The sequence below is a fragment of the Gossypium hirsutum genome, chromosome A06 (assembly GCF_007990345.1).
Source record: "Gossypium hirsutum isolate 1008001.06 chromosome A06, Gossypium_hirsutum_v2.1, whole genome shotgun sequence".
NCBI classification, from domain to species: domain Eukaryota; kingdom Viridiplantae; phylum Streptophyta; class Magnoliopsida; order Malvales; family Malvaceae; genus Gossypium; species Gossypium hirsutum.
Genome location: NC_053429.1, coordinates 6876780 through 6889272, shown reverse-complemented (window position 1 = coordinate 6889272; position 12493 = coordinate 6876780). Strand labels below are relative to the sequence as shown.

Sequence of the window (12493 nt, the reverse complement as noted above, 5' to 3'; positions counted from 1 at the left end):
AAGCTGGTACTGGCCAGTGGCATCCTTAATTTGCTAAGCTAGTTATCAGAATATAGAAATAAAAAACTACCCCAACAATTATAATTTCAAGCTTTCTTTTTTCTTTCCCCACCATATTTTGTTTACCACCCAATCCAGTTTTCTCTTATGAATAGCAGTTGGTCTAATTTTCCTAAGAAAACTTGCTTTTTTTCCAGGAAGAGAAATTGTGGGTAGTGACCACTCTATATATTCCTTTTTGCTGACTAATTAGCAATTAACTGAAAACCAGTACATGGGAAAGTACTAATTTCTTTTTTATTTCAGTGATTTAATGCGTACAAAGAAAGTGGTAAAAGGAAAAAAAAATGGTGTGTTGATGAAAAATGAAAAACCTAATATCGGCAACCTATATGCACTTACAAAAGAGTTATTGCTTCATTGATGTGCTTTTGCTGATATTCCTTTCAAAGAAAGAGCAAAAGATATAGAGTGGGGAAGAAAAGCTTAAATTTGAAGCAAATTGTAGCTTCAAAAAGCCATTGCAAAAAGATGGGTCCTCATGATTTTCATTTTGAAAGGGGATTCTAAGTTGTAACTTGAAATGGCAGACCAGAACTGATGGCCTTCAATGAGGATTGCCTGTTATGGATGTTTATAATTACCTTTGATACAAAAGATGATGTTCCCTTTGTTTAAGGTAGAATTTTTAGGTATGAATAATTAGTCTCTAGCTAGGCCAAATAAGGAGAAGGAATGAAATTTCATAACTCTTATGTTTCTTTTTCCTTTTCTTTCTTTATTATTGAGATACAATAATCTAACCCTAACAAAAAAAAAAAACCTAAAATAGTATAGTTTAAAAATTATTTACTAAAATAATATGAAATGAATAGTATTATTTCGTGGCTGACACTAAGGGTGGGTTTGGATGGGCGATTGGGTGCGGTGCGATGCGTTTAGCTTACTTTTTGTCTCACGCTACAATATCGCTACAGTATCTAATCTCACCGCCATCGCTATTTTTACACTAACCGCAGGTAAACGCACCGCCCATCCAAACTCACTCTAAATTGTCTTTAGTTATAATGATTGATTGGATCAAAATGGACCCTTGAAGAATCTTGTTGGCCACTGAAGTGATGGACAACTATATGCCTCCTTAGTTGTCGGTCCATTCCTCACTCCGGCCTTATTTTTTTTTCAAAAAACTTCTTACTCAACCCTTCTATAAACCCTACTCATACATATTTTTAACCAAATTTCATCTTTCACAAATTCTTTTTTTCTTCCTTATTTAAACTCAAACTCTATTTAAAATAACATTTCAACCTCATAGATTTATGGAGAGCCATTGTTATGCTATTATTTGGACTTGTATTTATACTGCGAAATCTTTGAGGAAGCCCTTGGTTTTGATTTTGTTACTTTTCATTATATTTCAAGATTGGTCAACGAGATTGCTCACAATTTTATCCATTAGTCTCTAGTTGATGTTTAGTCTTTTCATTATACATTTTCTTTTCTTATAAACTATTAACAGACACATTTTTCTTGATGAAATATATACACATGTTTTGATAATATATATTATCACTTGATTTGAAATATTTAACTATATTCATTTTTATTTTAGGTCAAGATTCACCATTTTTTATTTTTTAAAAAAGAAAATCATTACTGATTATTAACGACAATTTTTCTGAATACATAAATTCTGCTCAAGTCTTATTATTAATGAATTTTGTTTTAGAAAGATTACGTATAGTTTGGGATAAGGGTTTTAGATGAATAGAACTTGAATGTGATAATACGTTGTTGGTTGAATCTCTTTTGACTGGTATTGCTGCTAGTAGTAAAATGGTGGAATTACGGTTGATTCATGAAATGATACACCAAGAATGGGAAATCTGATTATGACATGTGCCGAGATCTCAAAATGAGGCTGCAGATTGCTTGACCAAAATAGCCACTCGTCTTGCTAGTTTACAATTATTTGTTGTTCCTCCAGATGCAGTGAAGGACATTTTGTTAGAGGATCGTAATAAAGCTTTGGTATTGTAATGAAACCAGTTATTGTAATCGCATAAGTTGCTGTTTATTTTCTACCAAAAAAATTTAGTTCGATACATTTAAGATTATATTTTTGGAAGGTTTACAGTTCAGAAATTTAGATGGCGTTTGTTAAATTGAAAACTATGTGCTGAAAATTTAAGTTATAGAATCTGTTTGATGTTTTATTTAAAATTGATTACAAAATATAATTAGATTATTTTTATTAGATGTTTTCCTACTTTTTATAGAAAAAAAATTCTATTAAATTATTTTTATTTTGGATTATGTAAAATATTAAATCATTTAAAATATTAATTTTCAATCGATATAATTTCTTCAACAGTTTATCGAACAATACCTTATTTTTAACTCGCCTATACTTAAAAGTTTTACATGAAAAGAAGTCATGATTGTTTTAAAGAAAACTAGTAAGTAGTAAATTAAAAAATTGATCCCTATAAATTTGTTATGGTCACCTTTGGAGACACATTAGGTTTAGAGATGGACTCAAATGCTCTTGGATTTTTACAAAATGAAAGTAAAAAATTAAGGAGTATTGAAACTTGTGTTTCGAGAAATTCTCTGATTGTTAAATCGATTTAAATCTTAATAATGAAAAAAAGTTAGAGATATGAAACTAAAGATAATAAAAACGAGAAACCTTTGCGAAAAAATTAATATATGTATTCTTATACTTAAGCCCCAAAGCTGCTTTCTTATTGGTTGATCTACAAATATTTAACATTAAGAGTTAGTAATTGTACTATGTTAATTGGCATGATATAACAAAATTATTTTAAAAAACAAAATAGTAATAATTAATGGCTGGTTTAATAATGTTTCTAAGAAGTATTTTTGGGAAAAAAACGTTTCTGAGAAGAGCTCAAATTTTTTGCTTCTGCATTTGACCAATTTTTAACATTTGAAAAACAATTTTTTTCTTAAAAACGTCTTGTTTAAAAATACATTTATATAAAAAATGCTTCTTAAAAATATTACTAAACTAACCCTATATCTCATTTTCAAAAAGCAAAAGCGAAAGAGCTTAAATCCAAACCATAATTATTAGGCACAAACACAAAGAGGCACCTTAAATTGACTTTTTATTTGTTTTATTTGCATACCCATATTTTGTTTTTGGCAATTTGGTTGGGGATTTAAATGACACACAACACATCTGAAAAAGGCACGCAAAGAGTTGTTTTGAATCCTAAGAAAGTCCCATTTAGCTGATGTGAGAGGTTTAGGGTTAGCACTCCCATTTAGCTGATGTGAGAGGTTTAGGGTTAGCACTCCCATTTAGCTGATGTGAGAGGTTTAGGGTTAGCACCCACTACCTCTCCTTCCTTTATTTGTCATTCTCTTCCTATTAAAGCTCGTTTTTTAAAAGAAAAAATAAGCATTGAATTTAATTTTTATAAAAATTAAAATTAAAATATAAATTTTTGAAATATAAAAATATAATTTTTATTATATATTATTTTTAAAGGAATTAAACAAATTTTTTTTATTCTTTAAAAGACCAAAACGCAATTTTATGATATATTAATTTATAAATTCAGGATTAAATTAATTTCTATTTCTATTTTTGATTACCAAAATACCTTCCTACCCTAAAAAACTATTTTCACATTTCTTATAAAAAGCACAGTAAAAAAAAAGAAACAATTTATGCATGAAACATAGAGAATATATAAGGTAGTAATTATTGAAGCTGTGAACTGGTTTAGTCACCTAATCCAAGCTTCTTTATTGACTTTTTCAGTCAAAAAAAAGAAATTTGGGTGTAAATAAAGTGAGGGTTTGATGATGAATGATTTTGTGGTCGGTGAGAAACAAATTCTTTTAGATCGAGTTTTAGCTTGATTGGTGTGAGCATTATTATTAATATAAAAGGACGTGGGTTCAAGTGCATTGAAATGTATTATCCTTCTATTTATGAGTTAAGAAAGACTATAGGTAGGTCTAAACATTATGCCAAAAATGACAAATATAATTAGAATCTATAATAAGGCTCCGTTTTTAATTGAATAAATATACATTTGAGATTTTATTATTTTTTATTGTTTAATTGAATTTATTTTTATCTATAATTTTATATTTTATATTGTTTTTTCATATATTAAAAATATTATGTTAAATTCAGATTCATTACAACGTCATTTTTTAATTACATGACTACTAAGTGAGTATTTTTTATTTAAAAATGTAACATCAACAAAATTGACAAAAAAAATTAACAATGTCAACAATTGGACTTGATTTTTAAATTTGAAATATTAATATTGAATATTTTCAATAATATGTGAATAATATTATTTAAAATTATTATTTTTAAAATTTATTATTAAAATAAAATTGAAATATCAAAATAATTATATTTATTATATTAATAATTTATTATATGACTAGATATAAGTAATTAAATATGTATGTTTAATAATATTAAAAATATAATATTTTTAAATATTTTTAAAATTAAAAATAAAATTTATTATTAATATAATAATATTAAGTTTGATTTAAGTTAATTTTTATATAAAAATAAACTTACGCTTTTCAAAAGGGTAAATCATTTTACAGGAAAAAGGGCTTATTTTAACTTAACTAAGTCATTTTCCGTTGACCAAATTATTTTCTATAAAATAAATACAGAAAAATATAAAAAATATTTTTCATAAAATCTTTTACATATAAACAAGATTAATTTACGAGAGTAGAGAATTCCCTACAAAAATCAGATGTTGATTGATATTATTTTATACTCCTTTTTCTTTTGCCAAATGAGCTGGTTTGTAGAAGAGATATAAGCTAAGCTGTCAAAGCATTATAATTTATAAAAGCCATTAAAAGGATAAATTTTCAATTAATTAATTACTTCATACTTTTTTATTTTATTTTTTTATGTGCGTGGTAAAGTATATTGGACCACCCTATAATTTTTTAGGTTTGTTTACATTCATTTGTGTAGGTGCGGCACTTGTTTAACATTTAAGTTATATAATTTATATAGGGATACATTTACATTACTTTATAATTCATTAATATTTTTATAATTGAATCCTTAAATATGTTGGCATAACTGTACTTGTTACGTATATAAATTTTTGAATTAGTTTAATATTTTGAGCAAAGCAGACTTATTGATTGAATTGTGTCCATTCATGTCCGAAACCAATGTTTAATTTGTAGATTTACTGTGTTAGTAAAATATGTGCGTGTATGAGTTTGAACTTATATTGTATAAAAATATATTTATTATAGATGAAAGTTTTTTTTTATATAAAATAAATTAGGAGTGAGCATTTGGTCGAATCGAATCGAATATCGAATCGAATGAAAAAATTTCGAGTTAATTGAGTTTTTGAATCCTATTTCATCGTCCTAACTCGATTTAAAATTTTTATGAATTGAGTCGAGTGAGATGGAATTTGAATCGAATCGAATATATTTATTCGAGTTAAATTTAAGAAATGACATTGGTGTAGTTTATTTTCATACAATTTAAAAAATATATTTTTCTTTAAAAATTTCTTCCTGAATTCATCATTATAGGGATTTTAATTTGAGGGGTTTGAATGAACTAACCAAGAAGAAGAAGAAGAATGAATGATTTAATTTAAGGGTTTTTTTAAGAAGAAGAAAAGAATTGATTTGGAAATTAATTTAGGGTTTTTTTTTTAAGAAAAAAATTTGGTATTTGAGAATTGGGAGTTTCAAGTTTGAATTGGAGAAGAAAATGGACAATAAAATCTTTGACTTTTGGGGAAATTGGGATGGTGGAGCTGGCCAAGCTTTGGGAAATTGGGAAAATGACATACGGGCTTTTTTTTTTGGGGGGGGGGTTGGGGGGTGGGAATAGGGTGGGTTTGGGATTTGAGGGAAATGAGCATTGTAAAAGGATTTGGGCTTGGGGATTGGGGAGTGGGGAATATAATTTAAAATTTTAAATTATATAGTTTGTATTTGATTTATTTAAATTATTTGAATTTAAAAATTTAATTTAATTTAAATTTAAAATTTTAAAAAATTCAAGTTAATTCGATTAATTCGGTAATAAATTTTTTTTTAAAATTTTTAAATAATTAAAATTTTTTATTTTATGTTAAATAATTTATATGAATAAAATATGACCATTACATCATTAAAAATAATAATAGTATAAAATAATACAAATGAATGTAATTTTACACGTGTGTAAGTAAAATTTTCCCATATAAATTCTTCCCCACTCAATCTAAACAACGTGACCTTTTCGCCTTCCTTGGTTGCTTCCGGCGTGGTCCCTGTTTGGTTGACCGTTGCTAACCTTGCCTAAAACAAACCTCACATCTCATCCTCTCTTCTGTAAGCCCACCTTTCTTTTTCCGTTTTCCTCAAGTTTTTCTAGCGTTTCTGTAGTAATAACGATGGCTTTGGGCATTTCTGGTGGCTCCCTCTGTATGGGGGGTCTCTCAAGTCGTTGTACTCGTTTTTGGCTCCACCTTCGGTGGTGGTTTTCTGGAGTTGCCCACGTTTAGTGGAATAGGCTAGCAGAACGAGTCCATTATAATGGAGGCTAGGGCATAATGAGGCTCTACGCATCATGGCAGCTACTCCACCCTGATGGTTAAACACAAACGTATACCAGTGAGGGTTTCTGCCTTTGCTTTCTTTGAATAGACAATGACGGCTTGTTTCATGTGGAGTATGCTACAGGATTTGGTTTGTTGGCCTTTGGGTCTTGACTTTTTCCGTCTATACGGTTTGTATCAGACTTTATGTTATGTATGTTTTACATATGTTATCTTGTACTGAATGTACATTTGCTCCAGGCTTGATCATGATTTACTTTCCTTTTCTTTGTACCACATCCAAAAAAAATCTAAACAAACGTGAATAAATTTTCTTTGTTCCCCGTTCATTTTTTTTATTTTCCTCGTGATGCATGATTTTCATATATATATGTTTGTGTATTCAAATCAGACGGCGCTGGTGATGATTGATGACTAAAATCAAACATTCATATCATCACTAGGTCAGAAAGTTTCTTATTTGGTACGGCCAGAGAAAGATCGAAACCCAAAAAAAAAGAACACCTTTAAACGAGCACGCAGGCTTATCCTTGGAATAACCTACTGTATCGGGCAATGGACATTGATGATAAAGAAATGAACTTTTGGCCCATTAGAGGCCCGTTAAAATTTCACCTCAAAAATACCTGGAAAAAAAAAAAAAAAAGAACCCGTCTTTCTCTTTGTTTGTTGGCAACAAGAGAAAACAAAGTAGTCCTCTTATCAGCCCTTTCTCAAATTTCAGGTTGGCTTCAAATCATTCATACTTTGATGGGTTAATATTGTTTTTAAGTAATTTTCTTTTACATAATCGGGAGTTGCTGGTTTCTCAGGTTTTAGGGCTTTCGTTTTAGCTGATATAAAGTTCATTTTTTGGGGGGCTTTACGTGTGTCAAAATCAAATAGTTAGGAAAGAAGGAAATGGGTGGGCAAGAAGTTAAGCAGCTTGAAGAATGCTCAGTTTCCAAGTTAGTTCTCTCCTTTGATTGTTCCTCTAAATTTTACATTCTTGTTAATCTATTCAACCTTGTTAGGTTTAGGGTATCAATTTGTGCTTCTATAGTATAAAATGATTCTTGTTATTTACTTATAGTTTGGTTTGAATTGTCTTCAATAAAGAATTTGACTAGTTTAGAGTTGCACTGGCCAAGAAATTGGGATTTATGTGAACCTCTCTATCAATGGCTCTAACCCTGGTTTTAGCAAGATTCAAGAGCAAGGATGTGCAATATGCTAACTGCTGATTCCCGGTCGGGGGTTTTGTCTTTCTATTCTACGGAGAGCCTTGACAGGTTCACAATATGAGGAGTGCCTGAACAGGCAAAAACATGACAAACTAAAGAGTTTGCGCATGGTCTGACTTGAGCTCATGCCTTTGAATAACCAAAAATGATTGTCTTTCAACTGCTCCTTACCCAAGAACACCATGCTTGCTTGTGCCCACCACTAGAGTTACAGCAATATAGTTCTTTGCTTCTCTATTCAATACTTTTTGTGTCAATCTACCTTTGCAAATCTGGCATTCATGATCAACCTGAAACCTGAGCATCAAAAATCCGATTCTAATCGATCATGTGCTGGACTCTTAAGTCTAGTGATCAGATCAAACCCTCAAACCTGAAGTATAATGAACCAACCTTCTTTACTGAACGTAGGCCTTCATATGCTTCTAAATAAGATTCTAAATTACAACTTTTCTTCTAAAGCATAATGTACAATGAGATTTCAAATTAGGGCACAAAAACTGTTATTAAGAAACCTTTTACAACCCTTGAAATTCTCTGGAAAGTAATGAAATGCATTTAGCTGAACTATGGGAAACATGAACAACAAGATCTTTAGGTTCTGCAACTTTTACAAGAGCCCAATTAAGCACCTGCGTAAAGAAAGCAATATATTTATTGAATTCACTATGACAGCTTATGGTGTTTTGGAGTAATTTGCAACTCATTGAATTGAACCATTGCTGATGATGTATGATTGCATGCACCTGTGTAAAGATAGCGATATGTATATTGAATTCCGGTTGCAGCCCTTTTTAAACCGATCCACTCGCCAACCATTTTGGATTTTTCTGTATATAGTATTTAACCTGTAATATGTGTCCGGATGAACAATGAACATACTACAATCCAGTACATCGAGTTTCATCATCTATTTCCCTTCATGAAGTGAATCTCAATCTTCTCAGCAAGGTGGCTTGATCTTCAGATTTATTTCCTTTGGCTATATGTTTGCCATTACATTAGATGTATTGTGACGAGTGTAACTGTTGTGGAATATCTGCAGTGCATTGGGGACATGGGTGTTTTCAGTAGCAGGGGCTTTGCTAGCAATTCCGGTGGGGATAAAGCGGAAATCTTTAGCACCCCTTGTGTTCTTTGGCACAACTGGTACAATGCTCGATATCATTATGGGAATCAGTGCTTGCGAAAGGGAGCATGCAGAACGCCAGATGAAGCTATTAGAAGCCCAGAATTCCACAGCCGATGATTCATCATTTTCCGAGACGGGATCAGACTCGCATTCCTAAAATCTTAGGAAGGTCATTTACATTCAGTATCTTTGAGTGTTGCTTTCAAGCTGCCCTTCAAACTTTTCTTGGCTGTAAACAAGACGAAAATCGATTGCTGTTCTGGGTTGGTGGGTTTTCTCTATGATCTTCCTTTTTGTTTATGCTCTTTGTCAATGAACCATTACAGTTGAATAAGAAGGTGGCAGTTTGTGTTGAATTTGGTAAGTTGATTTGGGTTTTTTGGCAGAGGTTCAGATAGATATGATAAAGAGCTTGAAAGCGAGCTCAAAGAGTTCCACCATTATTTCGAGCATTAAACTCCAACCATAAAAATGAAATTAATCACCCAACTATGAACGTGATTTTGATTGTGATCTAACTGCAGAAACTTAATTTCTTGACTAACAGAGAGAAAATGATGATGTGATTTTTTAAATTGGTACAATTACACTTTTGGTCTTCAATATTTATAAGTTTTATCATTTTAGTCTTAATTCTAAATAATTCAACAAATTTAATCTTCTACATTTGTAAATTCTATTAATTTAGTCTTTAAATGCATTCTTTTGGTTATACAGCAAATCTAACCAATCAAAAATGATATCGGCAAAAAATAATCAACTTTTAGGATACTTTTATTTTAGTCACCGAACCCTTTAAAAATTGTCAAGTTGTACTTGTTTATCCCTTGCCGAAAGCTCAATTTTTTTTTCAATATTGAAATTTTAAATTTCAAAACATCAAAATCAATTAAATAAGTTATTAAAAAAAATTATCTCTTGATAATGTGAATCGATTTGTTTTCATAATATTGAAATTAATTAAATTAATTAATTTAGTATCCTTTAAATCTTGAAATTTTATTTTATATTTCCAATTTAAAATCAACTCAAATAAATCATCTTTAATAATTTTATATGAAACCCAAATTTCTTTAGATTATATGACCTCAAGTCTTTCATACTAAGCTAAAAGCAAAGAAAGATCCTTATAATTAATTTAATTAATTAATTTTATATTCCATGTCAAACAAAATCCATAACTTTTTCATCACTTCTTTACCCAAATGAAGAACTTGCCATTAATTTAATTAATTGTAATATTTTTCTTTGATTTTATCTTAGTATGGAAGATTGGAGATTATATAATCAAAATAAATTTAAATTTTGCAAGCAATTGTTAAATATGAGTTATCGAGTTGATTTTATTAAGAATAATATGGAAATATAAAATAAAATTTTAAAATTTAGAAGGAAATTAAATTTAATAACTTCAATATTACAATAACAAATCAATTAATATTATCAAGGGATAATTCTTTTTAACAATTTATTTACTTGATTTGTATGTTTTGAAATTTAAATTTTTAATATTAAAAAAATTAGAATTTTCTATAATGTGGTATACAAATACAATTTGACAATTTTCAATGTTTTATTTTAGTTTCTATTATTTTTTAATTTTAATCCCTAATTTTTTTACCCCAATCAATATTTTAGAAGAATGATTTTTTGTGGGTGACCAAAATGAAAGCGACTTAGAAGTTGGGTGACCAAAATGAAAGTGTGAACATAATGTAGTGTGTGCAGTTAACCACCATTAGAGATTTAATAGTTGGGTGACTAAAATGAAATCGTCTTAAAAGTTGAGTGACGAAATTGTAAGGATTTCATTTTGGGTGACCAAAATAAAAACACCTTAAAAGTTGAGTGACCAACTAAGCAATTTACCCTAATTATAAAAAACCAAGGAAAAATAATGGATTTTAGTAAAACATAAAGAAAAAAAAAAGGTTAGGTGTAAAAAGAAGAAGGTTATGAATTATGGTAAGGAGATGAGAAAATTTAGGTGAAAACAACCAAGAAGATGAGAAATCCAAATAGCTTTTGGGGCTAAATAATTTTTTGTAGTTATGGAGGTTTTAATTTGTTCGACTAGCTAGAATTAACACCCAAATTGAGAGGATGTATAAGTGTTATTGTACTCATTCAAAAAAATTACACTATCATTTTCGACATGATCAAAATAGAACTAATAAAAAATATTAGTGACGAAATTAAAAGTTTTTATAGTTTATTGACTAAAAAAGAAATAGTTAATAATTTTATAATTTACCAAAAATAAAATTTGAGCAGCCAAGTCCAATAAAAAAACATAAATATTTTTTTATTTGTATAATTATGTTTGTTTTATGATTTATGAAGATTAATATTTTCGAGATTCATGCTATCCTTTCGAACATTATCTTTTTCAAATTTTGAATATGAATTTTGCAACAATATCACGAGGCCCTTGTACTAGGAGTCAAATTGTATTTTGCCCCCTTTACTAAAAAATGAGACAATTAATTAAAAACAAATGCAGTTGATGAAATAACCAGATAATTATACATGGTGCGCCATATGATACTCATATCAACATATAGGGACCAAATTTTAACAATAAAAATAGATAAAATTTTTAACAAAATAATTAATTTATTATTTAATCTATAATATGCAAAGACTAATTTACTCGTGTTTTAATAAAAAAAGCAAAGAAGTCTATATTACTTTTACCTGTTTTTGAAAGTGTGATGTAAAGAAAAAACCCAATTGGAGACTTCAGCTGGGCTTTTCCGGTTCATAGGCTAGATTATGTCGTCCTTGGGCCTTCAAAAATCGCATTAAAGTTTTAAATAAATATTTAATTAATATTTGATAGAGATAATTATTAAATTATTAAATAAATTTATAAAATGCCATATTGCGAAAATATTTTTAAATATTTTTAAAAATACGGACCAACTGATGTAGGGAAGGGAAAGGGAAGGACTGGAGAGTTTTCATTTAGGGTTTTCTGATCGAACCGCCCAAGCTAGCCAATGCATGTCAAACTGTCGGCAAGCTAAGGCGAATTTAAGGCTTTGTATCAGACTTTTATTCTCCATCACATAAATGCATCAGGTGATTTCTAAAAATAATTATTTCATCAAATTCTTAAACCTTTTTTCGCTGCATATTTCATTCAGTTCAGTGTTATCAATTTGTCAAGAGATACTAATTTTTTTTTTGGTAATGGTAAAGCATGATTGGAGGGATTTTTAAGGTAGTGCCGCTTAAAGAAAAATAACGATATCTAACTCTGTTATAGAAATCAAGTCATTTCTATAATTATTTTTGAAATTAGATATTTTTATAATTTTTAAAAATTTTAGAAGATTCTTAAAAAAGTCAAAATTTTTTGGCTTATTATCCGAATCACATGTTATATTATTAGGTAGTCAATGCTTGTTTAGGCCAAGTGGCTCTTTCATTTTAATTATTTATAGACAATTCATTAAAATAGACAAATATTATTTCATTATTTTTATATATATTAACTAAATCAACATTTCACAAATATTATAAAA

General features: G+C 29.0%; 1 protein-coding gene across 1 annotated transcript; it reads left to right on the top strand.

The window, feature by feature from the left end:
• Positions 1-6282: 6282 nt before the first annotated feature.
• LOC107962495 (uncharacterized) lies at positions 6283-9319 on the top strand. Its single transcript, XM_016898906.2, has 3 exons — positions 6283-7332; positions 7421-7555; positions 8877-9319. The coding sequence occupies exons 2-3, from the start codon at positions 7509-7511 to the stop codon at positions 9118-9120; spliced, it is 291 nt and encodes a 96-aa protein (XP_016754395.1). The 5' UTR covers positions 6283-7332; positions 7421-7508; the 3' UTR covers positions 9121-9319.
• Positions 9320-12493: the final 3174 nt, after the last annotated feature.